This window comes from Coenobita brevimanus, chromosome 114 (genome assembly GCF_032717465.1).
Source record: "Coenobita brevimanus isolate Jiangsu-jjx chromosome 114, ASM3271746v2, whole genome shotgun sequence".
Lineage (NCBI taxonomy): Eukaryota > Metazoa > Arthropoda > Malacostraca > Decapoda > Coenobitidae > Coenobita > Coenobita brevimanus.
In genome coordinates this window covers 1,174,895-1,193,701 of record NC_137067.1, presented here as the reverse complement: position 1 = coordinate 1,193,701, position 18,807 = coordinate 1,174,895, and the positions used below count along the sequence as shown (strand labels likewise).

The 18,807-nt window shown below is 38.7% G+C and overlaps 1 protein-coding gene across 1 annotated transcript; it reads left to right on the top strand.

The window, feature by feature from the left end:
• Positions 1–359: 359 nt before the first annotated feature.
• On the top strand, positions 360–7,553 carry LOC145418438 (uncharacterized). Its single transcript, XM_080286856.1, has 2 exons — positions 360–467; positions 6,015–7,553. The coding sequence occupies exons 1-2, from the start codon at positions 360–362 to the stop codon at positions 7,551–7,553; spliced, it is 1,647 nt and encodes a 548-aa protein (XP_080142982.1).
• Positions 7,554–18,807: the final 11,254 nt, after the last annotated feature.

Sequence of the window (18,807 nt, the reverse complement as noted above, 5' to 3'; positions counted from 1 at the left end):
CCAGTGGATCAAAGGGCCAAATTTCCCTTCCGTAGTCCATCATCATCTTTTTGAGAGATAGGAAGGGAATTGACTGTTGTGGGAAGGAAGGAGTAATGAAAAACTAGCACCAGGTCATAATCTGGTTGCATGGCATTAAAGGTAGAAGGGAGCGGAGGAAATAATTAAATGCAAGATGTGAAGAGCAGTAAGAAAAGTGGTAATATTGGAAATAGAAACAGTGGGAGAGTCACCTAGGGAATCAGTAAGCAGTGGGGACCAACGTAGTGAGGAAAGGAAGGAGAGAGCTGAGACACGGTGTTGGGGTGTAGACGAGCAGTCAGGAAAAAGGTGGCAAATAATCATAGGGCAGTTACGAAATGAACATGATTGCTGTCTTGAGGGACATTTGTATAAGTGGGCAGCTCCACTACCTGGGCATGTCAGTGCTACCACATAAAGACATCTCTCGTCAGCACCATGCCAGAGTAAACTGTTCGTAGCTACAATATATCCTTTGAAGGTGCTTTTCTTTCTTTTTTCTTTTTTTTTTTTCTCCAGAGTTCAACATAGAAAAATTATCTTTTAAAGTTTTAGCTCTTGCCACATGTAAAGCTGATCGGACAGTTTCTAGTTGTAGCCATTCAAAAAGTTGCAGTATTTTTAGAGCACATCCAAATTAAAAAGAGGACAGCATGTTGTTGTCGCTTTGGCTTCACATTCATCAGAAATGTGAACCTGTGGACCGCAGGCTTAAGTTGCCCTCCTCCGGCAGTCTGCTATTCTCTCTTGGGAGATAGGAAAGTAGTTGAAGGATGTTTGTATAACCAGGCAGCCGAACCATGGGGCTATATCAGTGTCACCACATGAAGGCATCCCTCTCCGACCTCAAGGAGTGCTTGAATAGTACTAGACATGTGCATATTGTACCCACTGATTTTAATAACCAATATAAAGATCCAAATCACTCTTTGCATTACAGTTTGAGAGTTTGGAGTATGCATTATGGTATTTATTGCATGAATTTACTGCCGCGTACTTATACAGTTCATGTTTCTTGCTGGCCAGAGGAACCCGTTTCTTTTTATGATTTGGTCAGTGTTCAGTGTTAGTGTTTTACAGGATTTTCTTTTATGTTCATTGTGTGTACTTTGAGTCATCAGTGTATTGTCTTGATTGTTTTTCATTCCTCATATACATTCATTTTAGTGTTAATATGTTTGTGCATATTTCTTGTAGCTTTTTTTCCACTGTGACTTTTTTCTTGAATAAGTTACTCTGTTTTTTGTGTTTGTCTTGTCTTTATGTTCTTACTTTATCGTTCATATTTTGTGCGTTTTTAATACAGTATTAGTTCCATATTCTTAATTACAGGTGTTATATATATTTGGAATGCATCTGTGCTTCTCTGTGTGTTGTGAGTTATTTTTTGTTCTTTGATCATAATGAATTGATTGAGAGAAAGTTGACCTTCCTGAATTCAGAATGGGTATTAATGGATCCTTGGCTTTTATTAATTATTATTAACCAGTGCATGCTGATGACTTGTTGTTGATTGCAGAGAATGAAAGAGAGGTGGAGGAAAGATATAGGATGTGGAAAGATGGAATGTCGTGCAAGGGTATGAGAGTAAATATGGATAAAACAATAGTGATGATGTCTGTGGCTGGTGGCAGCACTGTCAAAGAATAGGTAGAGTGGCCATGTGCAGATTGCCACAAGTATGTGAGAAGTAACTCCACCTTGTGCAGTATTTGTGATAAGTGGGTGCATACGAGATGTATTGGTGTTAAAGGTAGACTGCGAGATAATGCTGATTTCATGTGTGCAGTGTATCGTGGAGAGCGTATAGAGATTGTCAGGCATGAAAGGATTGATCTTGCTGATGGTCTCTTGAGTGTGTGGAAGACCTTTTTTTTATTTGGGGGACGTGTTATGTGCTGGAGGTGGGGCAGGAGCTAGCTCTTTGACTAGGATAAGGAGTAGTTGGAAGAAGTTCAGGGAGCTGTTGCCTCTCCTAACATTGAGAGGGCTTTCCCTCTGTGCTAAGGGATCTTTGTATGCAGCATGTGTTAGAAGTGTAATGCTGTATGGTAGTGAGATCTGGGCAGTAAAGAAAGAGGATATTCATAGACTCAAATGTACAGAAATGACAATGGCTAGGTGAATGTGTACTGCATCCTTGAATGCAAGACCTGAGTGGGCTAGGTTTACAGTTGAATAGTTGAGAAGAAGGATGGGACTGAAGTGTATTGGTGTTGTGATGAGGAGGGGTAGATTGAGATGGTTTGGGCACATGGAGAGGATGGAGGATAATAACTGGGTGCAGAAAGTGAGAAGTGTGAATGTCAGGGATAGGTTTGCGAGAGGCAAACCAAAAACAACCTGGGACGAGGTCATAGAATGTGACCTCAGGGATAAGGGACTGAATAAGGAGGCCGACAGAGATCAAGCAGTGTGGAGAGTTGCCATTAGGTGACCGAGGCCTATGCATGCAAGCGTGTTAGAGTCTTCATAAACAATACAATACAAAAACTACGAAAAACAAGGGATGTCTGTAAAATTTTTAAGTTTTGTTTATCTATATCATGTAGTGAATACATGTGCTGAATGCAGTTTTATGAGCAGTAAAAGAGTAACCTGTTCATTGGAAGGAAACTTTTTATGTTATAATTACTCATTATTTAACATCTAGAAGGCTTGTATGAAAATTATTTCTCAGTATGAAACAAAATTATTATATGCTGTATTTACACTTCTGACTCATTAGTGTTGTTGTTGTTGGTAGTGATGATGCTGTTGTTACCCCAGGCTCATCTGTTCATGAACCTGGTCATCAGAAGCATAAGTTTCTCTTTTCATGCAGTTCACCGTCTTCCTTTTGTGGCATAGGGAGCAAGTTGATGGACATTTGTATAATCAGTTACATTGATGCCATTGTGTCAAGGCATCTCACCAGCACCTGACTTGTTAAGGATTAAAAACACTAAAGGCTCTTATTTTAGATTCAGAACTGGAGGATGAAATAGCATTGTTAACAGATGATGGGAGCAGCCACCTTCCTGTGTGTTAAGCAAGCAGGCATCCTCTGTTGACTTCAGTTGTTTATGGATTGCTATTAACTTCAGTGCCTTTATGCTTAGTTTTATGCTGTGTCCTTAATGCTTTTATGTGAATTTTAATGTATGAAGATTGCTCTTTTGGCTTTATTTATTTTATTGTTATTAATGTATGGTATGTATTTACAGTACCTGTTTATATATATATATATATATATATATATATATATATATATGCAGGTATATGTAAACTATATATCTTATCCTTGTTCTGATTTACTCTTGCTGTGTGGCTGCCATGACTTCTGTTGTTATGCTGCATGATCTTTTTATTGTAATCGGTCAGTCTTAGTCAACGGTCCACTAGTACATGCCATTCTTGATAGATAAAAATTGTTATTTAGTAGTCTGTGTTAAGTAAGTAATACATCACCATAATTATTGGTGTTGCTGTGACTCCAGGTTTGTTGGAAAATTAAATCCAGTGGACTGTGGGTTTACTTTACCCCTTCTCCTGCAGCTCACCTTCCTCCTTTGGGGGGATGGGGGACTTTTACATAACTAGGCAGTGGTGTCATTTGGTAATATCAGTGCCACCACATGAAGGCATCCCTCTTCCTCGCCACTTTATCATAACTCGTTTAAAGGCCACATTCAGCAGCCTCCACTCAGTGTCAAGCCACTTCCTATCTTCAGTCAGAAATGAGTCATAACTCGGAAACCAGTAGCCTGATTGGACTGGAAATTGTTTTACTCATCAAGTTAGAGCATTTTAACAGTGCCTTGCTCTAAGAAATATTGCAATACATGTGCCAGTTTTTGCTGTGTTATGGGAACAAACAAACAGACATACAGAAAGTGGATCATTATAACAGATGAAGAGGCTAATGAGATTATTTTCAGCTCAGCCCTACAGGGGATGAGTCACATAATCAGCTGAAGTATGTACAGCATTGTGTAAGGTTTGCCATGTAGGGTGCTGCCAAAAACGTTGAAGACTTAAATGATGAGCTGATGAATGTGTGGTTCATATCATGAGGTGCAGTCTGTAGGTATTACTGTATACTTTTACCTTGATGCAGGAGAAGGGTCTCTTCATGTGGTGGCACCAACATAACTGGGCAGCTTCACTGCCTTGTTATACAGACATCCCTTAGTTTCTTCCCTTTCCCTCAAGGGGAGGATGGTGGGCTGCAGGAGACTAGTAATGTCAGCCTGTGGTCCACTGGGTTCTTATCCAGATGAGCCTGGGATTGCAGTTACAGTAAACTCTCAATTAGCCATTGTAATTCAGCCAAGCCCTACACCAAATAATGTGAAACACTGGATATTGCATAATCCCTCCCCCCCCATGAGTTCAGCATTCGGCGTCAAGCTGGATATTGTGTTATTATCCGTCTCAGCGAAGCATAAAATACAATTAAATAATGATGCAGTACAGTAATACAGTGCTGGTTGTCTGCTGATTACAAGCCAGTTGCTATGCCTCAACACTGGATTGTGCACAGACCCACTGGTTACGTCCCATTTCAGTGTCAGATATTGCATTAATTTCACCAGATATTGCTTTCATAGAGCCAAGCCAACAGTTCTGGATACTGCATTGGAATATTCCGATGACGGATAATTGAGAGTTTACTGTACCACCACTTTTTTAAAATTTAGTAAATCAGACCCATTCCATTCATTGACCTTTCAGTTTGATTTTTTTTTTTTTGGGGGGGGGAGATGAATGAGAGTTGCGAGGCATTGTGAATGAGTTTAGAAATGTGTGTAAAAACAAAATTTGAAATGTAGTAGAGAATACAATATTGCTTTTGAGAGCAACATTGGGACTGACTTTTCTCACCCCAGACACCTACGCTTCTGATGGGTTGAAATGACTGAATGAACGAATGAATGCATGAAGTCTTGAAGTGCAGTGGGAGATGAATTGGTCACAAAATGAAGAATGTGAGTACTTTCAAATATGTAAGTAATGTGATGAGCAAACATGGGAATATATAGCATGAAATATGAGGAAGGGGACAGCATGGAAGGATGATTGCAGGCTCATTGAGGAATAGGATGGTAAGCATGGGGGTAAAGAAGTTTTTTTTTTTTTATGCAAGGAAGAAGGAACCAAAGGCCAGGAGCCCACAAACCATTCCTTCCAAGAAAAAAACAAAAACAATACAAAGAGAGCCAGATTCAAGATCTGTTCATTACAAGATGCCTGGACACACTGCGTTTGAAAGACTGGAGATCATAGGAAGTAGGAAATACAGACAGAGGGAGACAGTTCCTTAGCATGACAGTACGTACTTCATTATAATTCCTGCCTAAACATTCTGAAGTGAAGCTTGAACTCTGCTGAAAGAACGCAAGTCAAATTGAGAAGTGTAGAAGTGAAATATTCGTGAGGAGTTACATAGAGATGCAGACGGACAAATGAGCAAGTTTGGGAGTATTGTGATGTTGATAAGGGGGTACTGGAAAAATGTTAAAAGTACACTGAGGTGGTTTGGCCATGTGAAGTGAATGAAAACTGAGAAATAGATTAGGAGAGTGTATGTGAGTTGGAGAAAGAGACCAAGGATGAGATAGAGACACTGATTAATCAATGAGGGTGGTGCAGGTTGGAGGAAGGGCAGCCTAATCATTGAGGACAGGATAACATGAAAGAGATTTATTCATGGCCACCCCCTCTGGAATTAAGACTTATGGTTAAAGGCAGATATATAGATAGATATATAGATTATTGCTTCCTTCAGACACTTAAATTCAAATTAAGAGGAAAGACCTGCCATGTTGAAGAGATTCCTGAAGGCTGCAGCTAAAGCCTTAAGTTTAAAAGTGTCTCATAAGCTGATAAAATTGGAGGTAGCAGGAAAAAGAATAAAAAGTATGTCATTGCATGGAAAGGGTTAATGGAAATATTGCATTGATGATCTAGATATTAGGTATGAAAATTATGGTAATGTATTTTTGTTGCAGGTTGTCTTTCTCTTAGCCTTCACTCTCAGAATGCAAAGTCTCAAGAAATTCTCAGAAGTATCTCTCTCTAGGTGGCTGTGCTCACTGTATGGCCCACCTGAGAGAAAGAACCCAGACCCTGACAAGGTATGGCAGTACCTTCTTCCAGCTGCCCCACTCTTGATGAAGGTGGCTGACATGAGCTGCTACCACCTCTGCCCGTGTCTGACACGGATTTTCCTGCCCATGTTAGTCAGTAAGAGTAGGATCCACATCACAAGCAACAACGTGATGGAAGTTGTAGAGTACTGTCAGAATGGAGGTGATGATAAAGAGAGCCTTGATAGAACCTCATTTACTCAGGTCAAAGTGGACGACCTAGAGGGTCATCATTTTCTCTCATTCCTACCAACCCTTGGAAGTCTGAGGAATTTAAGGGTCTTGGTTTTTGGATCAGTGGTTAGTGATGACATTTTAAGTGTGTTGGGTATTAACTGCAGACACCTACAGATCTTTGACTGCAGGGAGGACACAGAAAATTTAGTGACCGATGTTGGCCTGGCATATCTAAGCCAGTGCAGGAAACTGAAGAATGTATATTTCTCGGTGTTTGCGGATGAATATGATTACAGTGAGGAGCAGTTGGGGTTCACAGGGCGAGGACTTTCAATATTGCTGATGCTGCCTGATATAGAGCATGTCCTGTGTTCAAAGTACTTATTACGAGATGCCTTACACTTCCTATACCAGGCACGATTCCAGACTTTGTCCCTCCATGTTAAGATTATGCTCTTGGATCACTTGGAAGTTGGAGCCTCAACTCTTCAGATACTTCCTATTCTTTGCCCAGAGTTAGAAGTAGTGTCTCTGTGGGTGGATGCAGGAAAGGAAAGGGTCATAGGCCATTCCTTAGCATCTCTTAATCGCCTGAAGACATTGGTGGCTACCTTGGAAAGTGGTGCCAATTTAAAAGAGTTATCAATCACAAGCTATGGACACCAGTTGTCATTCCTGTCTTTGACAACAACCCTCCTGGACTGTCATGATGTAATATTGCTTAGTCAGTCATGTACACAGCTCAAAACCTTAGTATTAAAGATGCATAGCTTTGGGTTTGATGGTGCAGATCAGGACCAGCTAAGACAGCCTTTATTTCCCACAGTTGAAAAGCTGGAGTTGCTACACAACATATCAGTCAGACTGTTTAAATATTTGAACATTAATATGAAAGGCCTGAAAGAGGTTCACTGTGGCTGTGCAACCATCCACAACTTGGAGGAAGCAGTGAATGTTATTATGGCTGAAGGTGGATGGCAGAATTTAGAGCATCTGGCTTTACCTATGTGCTGTGGAGTGTCACTGGAGGCTGCCAAAGTGCTTGTATCCACACTGAAAACCCTGAAGCAGCTTGTGGTTGATGTAAGAGTGCATAATGACAGAGATCTGAGCCTTCATATTCAAGAAAATGCTCCAAACCTCCAGTGGCACCTGTTCCCCGAGACCTCACCCAGTTCCTCGGGATGTTTTGCACAGAGCATATGGGTATCGTGTAATAAGTAGAGAATAAATAGTACTAGGTGGTTCACATATAATGCTTCTCTTCCATTTCACCTGGTGATTTCTCATGTGTTGTAGTGAAGGCCAAGCCACTGTTGTTAATTTGTACTCTGCATCATTTCCTCATTTTCAACCCCCAGTGCCACACCCATGCCCACACCAGCAGACTGATCCATCTCTGTAACATATAAGGCACCACCAGTTGACTTTCTAGAGGAGTACTTCTTAGAAAGCTTGTTAGGTGGAAAAACAAAAAGTCAAGAGGTGTAGCCATGACAGGACGATGGTAGAATTGGAGAAGTGGTTGTATCTGATAACTTGTATTATAGAGCGTCACTTGAGGAAGCTAAGGTGTTGGTACCTACATTCATTTTTAGTTTAGGGATGTTTGTATAACGTGGCAGTGGACCTGGATGGCTGTATTGATGCCACCGCAAGAAGGCACCAGAGCTAACTGTGTAATAAAAGATACCCATCTTTTATGCATTGTTTGCTAAAGATACTTATTATGCAAAGTAACTAGTATTCATAATTAGTTTGGAAATACATTGGTTTCATTTATAGTTTTCTTAATAATTGTACCAGTTAAAAAGTCATCATTTTTGTACGTTATGTAGTACAGTGTACAGTAAAAACAACTCACACAGGCATAGCATAGTTGGAATTGCTGCTGAGTCAGATTGTGTCAGTGTATGTTGGGGCAAGTTCAGATATTTGGTATGATTTCACTCATGATTTTACTCCATTGTTTAGTCAGATACTAAAGTCTGTTTGCCTCTCTTGCCTCTTTGTTACTGCTGGATTTACTGATGCGTGAGATAGTATACAAAGGAGCATCTTATCTTTTGTAAATGGATGGTAATACTCAATACAAGACGTCACATACAGACATCCAATCATCTAGCAGTGCATCCTAGGCAGGAGAGGTGAATGGATCTTACCATTTGACTGTACATTTACATCAGTTCCTTTTATTTGGTTACCCATACATTACTTAACTTTTTGTATGTGTACATATGTGGAGTGAGTTCAGGGTTATCAGGCTTGAGGACATGGGAATTGGAAAACTGTAAGAAATTCAAATTATTTCCGTTTTAGTTGTGCAGAACTTTCTTTAATTCAGAACTTTACCCGGGCTGCCCAGAATCTCTATATTAGTCCAGCCTACCCAGCGTTTACTGAACATTGGTATCTTTTGTATGTGATTAGCTCTTCAAATGTGTTATCAGTAAATTAGATTATAATTTTCATTTCTTGATGTGTACCAAATTCTTACAGGTAAATTTTTGAAAAGTTCCTTGAATACTGAAAATTTCTTGAATATTTACTGTGATTTTGTTGTACAAGAATTTGAATTTACTTTCTTTTTTAGTTTAATAATGAAATATTTGTTCATGTTGGTGCTTGTGTCTTGTTGTTGTTATTATTATTATTATTATTATTATTATTATTACTGGTATTATTATTATTATTTTTTTTTTCTGTATTTGTGAATCTCTATGGGGAAAATCCTCATAATATTCTCAGGGTATCAGATTGCAGGTACCATATTTAAGTTTGTTCTTTTTCCTTAAGCAATAACAAGAGAGAGAGAAAGAGAGAGAGAGAATACTGTATTTAATGAAGATTTAATGCCTAATAAAATGAAGGAAACTTACCAATACAGTTTGGTAAAAACTTTTTATGTTGTAATCTTAAATCTACTGTAATTTTTTAAAATCTTACTCATAGTTTGGATTGTTATTTAATTTTTTTCAAACTTCCAAATATGGTGTAAGGCTGGTGAATAAATAATTTCTTTTGTAATCTGATTATTTATTTTATATGTTGTGTGTTCACAGTGAGGCAAATATAAAAGCACTGTTCCTATGAAAACGAATTTTCCAGCCATCAGCATCGTCGTCGTCGTCATCATCATCATCATCGTCGTCGTCGTCATCATCGTCACCATTGTCCTTGTCTTCCTTGTTGTCATCCTCGTCATTGTCGTCATTATTGTTATCGTTATCGTCAGCAGCGGCAGAAGCAGCGTCTTCGTCATCATCGTCATCATCCTCGTCATCCTTGTCATTGTCCTCATCGTCATCATCACCGTTGTTGTTGTTGTTGTCATTGTCGTCGTCATCGTAATTGTCATCATTGCTCTTCGTATTCCCACCAAAATATATAGTGAGGTGGAACCCATAAACAAGGAAATATATAGTATTAAAGCAGAAGAACTAGTCACTGCATGACCAGTGAAATGGACTGCAGTCATTCATACATCATTCAAGCCTTCATGCTTCACCTCACAAACATAACTCTCTGCATATTTTTGTATATTTGTATCATTTTTATGTATTATTCTGTTTATTACAGTATATATTATTTGGTGGTAGATGGTGGAAGCCATCATCCACTCACTTGATGTAGTGCTGCCTACATGTACGGCTTCCTTCACCTTTATCATTCATTTTCTGTGGCTGCCCTCTTCTCTTCCAATTTCTTCCATCTTTCCTGTCACTTTTTATTACACCTTTTTCCTTTTCAGGTGGCTTAGTCTATGGAGGAGTGGGGGATGGTTGGGAGATGGGGGATAGTGGGGGCATGGGTGTGGAGGGTGGGGTTGGGGGTGGTAGGGGGCAATGGGGAAGGTTGGGGAGGCTGTGGAAGGAGTTGTGGGGCTGTGGGGGTTTGGGGGTGGGAGGGTGGGGGACAGGGGGGTTAGGATGGGGGTTGGTGTGTGGGTGTGGTGGTAGGGGGGTGGGGTGGGATGGGCGGGTGTGGAGGGCCGGGACAGCATGTGCTGACACCCATCTTTTTGACCCTAGTACCCTTGGACAGCACGTGCGGACGCCCATCTTTTAGGGGTTAAAAATTGCATTCTCCATCCTCATTGATAAGGTGGATTTCCCTTGGATTTCCAGGTGCTGTAGTAATGCCAAGATGGAAAAAATAGTACAGGTAGCTGAAAATAACCATGATTTTTTTTTTAATGTACAATTATAGTCAGTATTATCATTTGAATTATTAGTCAGATAATTTTGAAACTTAAATAATGTTCTGAAGAGTTTGTTGGGCTCCAAATATTGTGCTACTTGGTTTTGAAAGTCATTGTTTATTGGAACAACGTTTATCATATGACAGGAATTGGTGGCAGGTGGTTGCAAGCATCATCCACTGAATTGATGTTGTGCTGCCCACTTTACCATTATCATTCTTCTGTGTTTGTCCTCTTCTCTTCCTATCTCTCCCGTATCTCCTGTCATTGTTTATTTTTATTCTTTCCACTTTAGGTAGTTCTTCACTGAGTGACAAGCCTAATGATTTCCTGTAACCCAGGAAACCATTTACAGTGCTGGGTGGTAACCATATAACAGGGTGGAGCCTACTATGGTGTCCCTGTTAACTGGGTAGAGACACAAAAGCAGCATCCATCCAGGAACCAAACCTCCACACTCTTCCCTGTGCCTTACTGTGGTGAGATGCTGTCTGCTGCAAGGGAACATCAGTTCACTGCTTGGGGTGGCCCTGCATGGATTTGCTTGCCTGCGGTTGATGGGTCTGCTTGACCAGACAGACCAGGGTTACTCAACAACAACATGATTTGATATTTATGTCAGCAGCAGTGCCTGACGTAGCTGTTTACGCTTTCCATTAGTTGTGAACAAGGACACCTTAATGTGGTGGCACTATTGTTCCCTAGGAAGGGTGGACTGCTGGAGAACAATAACTATTAGCATGGACACTGTGGGGTTCACATTTCAGATGAACATGGGACAAAAAATGAAACACACCAGTATCACTCCACTAAAATATATATTCCAGATTTTCCAACATCCACAGAAATAATCCTACATATATATATTTTACACAAAACATGTACAACTCTGTGAAGAATATAATTTCAGACATATTCCACATTCAACTATGCAGTTTTACCAAATTGTCTTCACCTTGTATTGGCACAGATTAGGAGTCATGTTCTCATCAGCCCAGTAGACTTTCCTGCACCTCTTTCTCAGCTGTTTATATTGCAGATTACAGCTTATTATCCCATTGAATCTAGGTAATGTTCTTTTTATTATGCTTCTACTGTTGCCAGAGAGTTTCATGCAGCTTCAGAAAGATCCCATACTGAAGGGGTAGTGAGGGCAAGATTTTTTCCCACCAGTTCGAAAAATTTTCCCTAAGTTGAATACAATTGTCAGGCAATAATAACAGAATACGGAAGAGCGTACATCTTTCGATTAATATGGTCAATGATTTATCCATTTCTTTTTGTTGATATTGTTTATTCTAAATGTTAACCTACAGTTTGTTATTCTCTTTTCAGTTATCATTTCTGTATCAACACGGATTGCATATAACACATAGAAAAATATTTTAACCCTTCCAGTGATGAATTTTTTTTTAATCAGGCCTGTACCAGATGTTTTTATGTAGCTGAAGGGTTAAAGGGTTATCTAAACCCTCCATATTGAAAATTCTGTTACAACCTGAAGAGAATCATGTCGATAGCAAAAATTAAATGAATGTATCATTGGATTGAAGGAGTTGCTGTACCAAATACTGATATAAGAAAGAAATATCGTGTTTCCATTGTGTCAGCTGTCGGGTTGGCAGAGGGTTAGTGCCCCTTCCTGTGAAACAACTCACTGAGAGACAAATGGCCACTCTAATGGGAGTATGGCATCTGGCTATAGATAGATAGACAGATGAAATAATCGTTAACTAGAAAGTCTCCCAAGCCAACGATGTACCAGATACAGAACAGGTAAGAAAGATTAACCAGAAACCCTCCCAGGCCAATGAGAATACAACCACTTAAAGTCATTTACAAAGTATCACAACACAGTCTTCAAGAACAAGGATGTTGAACTGGGTCAAGTAAAGGCCAACGTCATTATACACTCGGAACATTTAACATGCACTTATTTAGCTAGCACTTTGATTATCAGTGATCTACATGGTATAAGAGTAGTTTTGAACCTCAGAAAAGAAAGCAATGTACAACTTTTCCCCATTTTTTTCACTCCCTATTCTTTCTTTCTTTTTTTTGAACCCACAGAAGGAAACAATGTACAAATTTCTTCCATTTTTTCCACCACCTGTTCACTTTTTTTTGGTAACTGAACCTCAGAAAAGAAAGTGGTGTAGAATTTATCCTTCAATTTTTTCACTGCTTGTTCATTTTTGTGTACTCCAAACATCACAAAAGGAAGTGATTTATAAAGTTCTTTCTTTCACTGTTTTTTACTGCTGTGCTTATTAATTACCTATAATTAAACTTTCAAAAAGGAATTGATGAACAGATTTCCTTTCCTTTCAGCATCACAGAGGAGGGCACTGATTTCCAAAATTAGTTTACGTTAGCTTAACTCTTCAAATCCCAATGACATCCTTTTTTAGTTACAGTAATTCTTGCTGTTAAGAGACAGTTTATTCTCCCTAGGGAAAAACTCTTACACTGAGGAGGTTTATTAAGGCTGCATTTAACTGATCAATTTAAAAAAGTGTGTGTCCTAAGCTGAGGAAAATCACCAGTAGACAGCAACAAGTGGATGAAGAATATGTCCTCAGACTTAGTGGGTTGATTAGGTGTGGCAAGATAATTATTCCATACTTCCCTCAACCTACAAGCCCTCATCTCCCCCTGTTACATTGAGTTTGACCCAAAATTCCAGGCTTTCCCTTTTTATCTGGAGTCTAATTCTTCAGGGAAGGCAGAAAGTGTTATAAACTTACTAGTACACTTGTTGATACATGTGCTTTACAGTTAAAAATCACCCAGATTTTTAAAGATTGATAAGTTTTCATTTTCTGAGGCTAAACTGCATCATTACCATCTATGCTTATGTTCCACAACATTCTTCTCAAGGAGGCAAAATTTACAATACGCTTATATTATGACTGTAATAGTGTCGCATGCTGTGTCGAGCCTGGGACAAGACCCATGAACAAACTTAATATCAACTCCCTTTGTAATGCAGATTTTAATGTATACAATAGAAAAAAACAAGAACATCTTTTCTTTTCTGCAGAAACAAACAGCTGTTTGTGATGATTTTCCTCTTAACATATGATTCATTTTTGCAGAAAGAATGAGATGTGGAAAAATTCTACATTCTCTAAAAAAAAAAAAAAAGTTGTCCCATATTGCCCTTTCCAAAGTGTAGGGACTTACTGCTAGGCCACCATAGTACTTCCTGCAAAAAACAAATCATTAATTGCAACAGGGAATTGATTTTAAGTCTGTTTGTGAATCCTGCCACTGACTTCCAACCATCTGAGCCAAATTTCCTGGTTAGAAGCAGTCGACACAGCAACTAACAACAAGTTAGATTTTACTGTGGTTTGCTGTCACATGAGTTCAGTGAGGAAAGTTTTATGTATATGTATTTTTATGTATGTTTATGTTTGTGTATGTATGTGTATATGTAAGTGTGTATTTTATTGTAGCAGCTGGCCTGTACATGTCAGAGATGGGTGGGCAGACTTATTCAACTCACACAAGCCTTGTTTTACTGGTGTAGAGAGGCAACCGATCATTAGGGATGAACACCAATATCTATCACTGAAGAAGCGACCTGCCTCTCTCAGTACGGTTATAGGTGTGATAGCCTGATAGTGTGTAGGTAGGAAGTGGTGTAGAATTTTGTGAAGGTTGAAGACAGATGTACACTTCTGAAATATAGTTTAGGCTCACCTTCTAACCATGTCCCTGCCCAAAAGGAAGTTGTTGCCAAAGTTTCACACTAAATGACTGCATGAGTAATAGTTTTAGTGAAATCTGTTTCTTGTTCAGTCTAGCAAGACATCAGTTTTAGCAAGTCATGATTATGGTAGCATCAGTGAGGGTTTCCAAAATATTGCAGCTCTTTGCACGACTGAAAATCGAGGAAATTGGTAAATGAACTTGATAGGTAACAATACTACTTTTACAGGCAGTTGTTCTGTAAATTACTGTGGAGTAGCAAATATGAAGATATAAAAAAAAAAAAGTTGACATGTAACAGGAACTTTCTGGATTGCCTTAACACAGGACAACAGGTTTACTTTAGGTGTGAAAATCTGGTTACAATTCCCCTCCATTCAAGGATAGGACAGGAGGGTAGATAGAAGTGGTAGTTGCAACTCCAGGCCCTTCTGACTGTGAACCCAGTGGACTGCTGACTGAAGTTACCTCTTCTTCTGTTGTCCACCATCCTCTTTTTGGGAAATAGGAAGGGAACTGAGGTGTTTGTATGACCGGACAGTGGAGCCATCTAGCCATATCAGTGCCACCACATGAAGTTGTCTCTCCAGCAGGGATAAAAAAGGGTGACCAGAAACTCTGTCTTATGAGTGTACAGTACCAGTATTTATTTTGGGACAGTAATGAAACCGTTTTTTAGTGTGGAATTACCCATATACGTTCTGATGCTTAAAATGAGATTCAGCTGAAAATCATTTGTAGTTTGATCACATGGCAAAGTTTTCTGCATCAGACCAATTAAAAAACTATGACCCATTTTTTGTGCATTAGATGATTGAAAAACTGATTTAGTGAATTTGGAACAGTATGATACATGGAACGTGCTCTATACCCAATGGAGAACTTACTGTTATTATTGAAAGTATGCTACAGGTGGGTGCATGAATATACGGTATATGGTAAGAGTACATGTAGAAGAAATTTCCTGTTATAATCTAGCATTACTTGTAGAAGATAAATATTATTCCATTTGGGGGCAAGAAATCAGAATATGAATGTGTATCAAGATGTCCATATTTTATACATCCAGTTACCTCCTCAGTAGCTTTTAGATCTGAACCCAGGTTATAAAACATTAGGTACTAAATCTAAATGATGCTATCGATTAACACAAATTTAATCTTCGCTGCTCAGAAAGACACTCAAGTAGAATTATCAGGTATCTCACACTGCAGTATCTGGGTCAGGTCCTAATACTTCATAAATATAACCCCTGCAGTTCAATGACACCCTGTTTATTTTAATCTCCTTACAACCAGACAATTTTACGATATTCCCGATTCTTGTACCTCAGACTGACATACCCTAATTTTTATTTTATTTAAGGTCTTTTAAATACACACAAACTTCAAAATCTAAGGTTAACTGCAGATTTGTTTAATTATGGCCACAAATTAGTGTCCATGTCACCCTGTCCTCTGCCATCATGCCGCCTTCTCCAACTCACATCACCCTTACTTGTACACCTCTTCAGTACAGTATGTAAAAGCAGTAATGAACAGGCTCCACTTGTTCAGCGTGAGGACTTCATTTTATTTTATTTTTCGTATTTCCATGTGATTTAGAACTGCTAGGGTTAGATATACAGTTAAGTATCCCCTGTGCAACATCTTTCTAGTTTATTCTAGGTATTTTCATATGATTTTTATTATTCTTAGAACAGATTTTATGAATGAAAGATTAGATGTATTGTTAATAAGCCACGTCACATCAAAATTCAATACAGTTGTTAAATAGAGTTATCTGGTTGTAATGTTGTTGAAATGAAAAGCATGTCATTGTATTGCAGGGATTAGCTTTGTGAATATTACAGAAAGTCAATGCAGTGCAGTAGTTATGTAGAGAAATATAGAGAAAGAAGTGTATAAAATGGCCTGTTGCTAATATCACTAGCTAGTACAGTTTTGTGGTGTTAGAATGTATATATCACAAGCTAGTACCCGGTACAGTTTTGTGATGTTAGAATCTTTATAATCTATAGCTAGTACAGTTTTGTGGTGTCAGAATGCTTAATATCACCACCCAATACAGTTTTGTGGTGTTAGAATGTTTATAATGACTTCCTGGTACAGTTTTGCAATGTCAGAATGTTTATAATCACAAGCTAGTATAGTTTTGTGGTATCAGAATGTTTATAATCAGTGGCTAGTACAGTTCTGCAGTGTCAGAATGGTAATGTCACAAGCTAGGGCAGTTTTGTGGTGTCAGAATGCTAATACTGTATGACTAGCTGGTAGAGTTGTGTGGTGTCAGATTGTTTATATCACAAGCTAGTACAGTTCTGTAATGTCCATATCACTAGTTAGTACAATTTTGCAGTGCCAGAATGTTAATATCACTAGGTAATACAGTTTCAAGGTGCCAGAATGCTAATATCACTAGCTAGTCAAGTTCCAGTGTCATATTATTAGTAAAGCTAGTCCTCATTGTAAGCCAGGTATGTGACCCAAAACATCACAATGTTTCCCATGCAACTGGTAACGTAAACTGTGGAAATTGGCCAACCTGCTACACTTTATAACTAACAACGGAATTTAATAAGCAGTTCTTCAGTAAGTAATTATGGTCGTATGCCCCAGAGTCTGATCATGTACTGTACTTTCTTTTTTATTCGTCGTACTACCAGTCAATTTTATTCATCTTGAAAAAAATATATATATTCTTATTGAAAAGACATCAAAGCTGTATTTGACCACTGGAGTTCATAAAGTCTCTCCTAAGACACATAAACTCATCTGGTGGCCGGGGAAAAAAAAAAAAAAAAAGTCACTGGAAGGAATGAGTCAATAACAAAAAAAAAAAAAAAAAAAAAAAAGAATGCTAAAAAGGCAACTTGTATTAAGGCAAAATAGATGTTAAAGAAAGGCCACTTGTTTTAAGGCAAAAAAAAAAACAATGACAAAGAAAGGCAGCTTGTATTATGGCCAAAAAAGAATGTCAAAGAAGGTGACTTAGAATGAGGACTCCGTGTAAAGTTTTTCAGTGTCAGAATTAGCGCTACAAGTGAGTGAGAAAAGTGTTGTGGACGGTAATACACTGAGTGCCAACACCCACGTTCAACAACAGTGTCACGGTATCACTCTTTGCGTCTTACTCCAGGTGGCAAAGGAGGATTTGTAGCACCTCTTCCTTTGTGATATATTTGACTATTACACTTTAGCATTCTCGTATGTGCTGTTTCTATTTTAATATTAACGTAGTGGTGAGAGATAGACCAAAAAAAGACCTGAGACAGTGTCATGGAGTGTAACATCAGGGGTAAGGGACTGAATAGAGAGAGTGCTAGAGATCGAGCAGTGTGGAGAACTGCTAGAGATTGTGCAGTGTGAAGAGCCACCATCAGGTGACAAGGCTGGTGCATGGAAGTATGGTAGAGCCTTATAAACGAAGCAAATGAAGTGAAGTTTGCATAAATAACATGCAAGAGGTTGCTGTGATGTGTGGAATAAACTGCTGTTACACCTTAGCATTCTCTTGTGCCTTATTTCTGTCATTTTAATATTAACATCATTTGAATCAATAACATGCAAGATGATACTAAAAGTGTAATATGCAGAGTAAATGACTAAGGATAAGGTATCGAAAAATCATCAAAGCCACCCAGAGTATGACCCTTTATATCATCAACAGAATTACCAGAAGCGTATGTTCACACAAAACGGCACAAACATCAATACACCCTTGACAGTTAGTATTATCAGTGTGTTGTCCAGTTATACCTTATGCACTGAATGGTTCCAGTTATCCAGACTGATCCCTATAAGTAGACATTGCTCGGCAGCTTCTCCTCTGTCTCTAGCAGGTGACAAGTAGAAAGTCTAGATCTATAGTGCTGTTAAAAGTGCTCGTACGTTAGGGTGTAGTTGGCTCAGTTAATTCATGGCCATTGAAATGATTGGGCATGACAGCTAATCTAACTGTGGTAAATATAAAAAGATAAAAAGCTGATAAATTCCTTCTAAATGCACAACATAACACATCAATCTCCTCCCAAAATAATATGTTCTTAGAGGGATTAATTTTACATTGTTCCCAGATAAGCTGCTTTACATGTATCCATGAATTAGCTGAACCAACCAAATATGCACAAGTAGCCTACAATACAGTACAGTACTGCACTTAAAATCTGGCTCGTACTATGGTTGGATAGTGGAACTTCACTGTACAGAAAAACCATTGCCTCACATTACTTAGTGCATCGTAAGCAAGTGAAATATTGTACAAATATTCTCCATGAGATTTCTGCTGCTGTTGCTCTGGTGTAATTTCAGAATGCAAGAAAATATTATTACAGTACCGTACTTTTTTTTAGCAGGTTATATTCATATTTACCTTGTAGGACTTTAAATTGAAATCTTGACCATATAGGTATTCATATATATAATGCACAGTTGCCTGCTCAGGTTCCTTTCTCGTCTCCTGAGGTGGTTAATTTTCAAGGCAATATAGTATTAAGACTGAAAAAACCAACTGGTTCCACACGGAATGCATAAAGCTGTCGAATGTAATAAGTATGTCACC

What these genes read in the sequence shown, in the direction of transcription:
- LOC145418438 (XM_080286856.1), top strand. Translation starts at nt 360, where the DNA reads ATGAACATGATTGCTGTCTTGAGGGACATTTGTATAAGTGGGCAGCTC. An exon ending in CTCGTCAGCACCATGCCAGA is followed by an intron (nt 468 to 6,014) that starts GTAAACTGTTCG and finishes TTTTTGTTGCAG; the next exon opens with GTTGTCTTTCTCTTAGCCTT.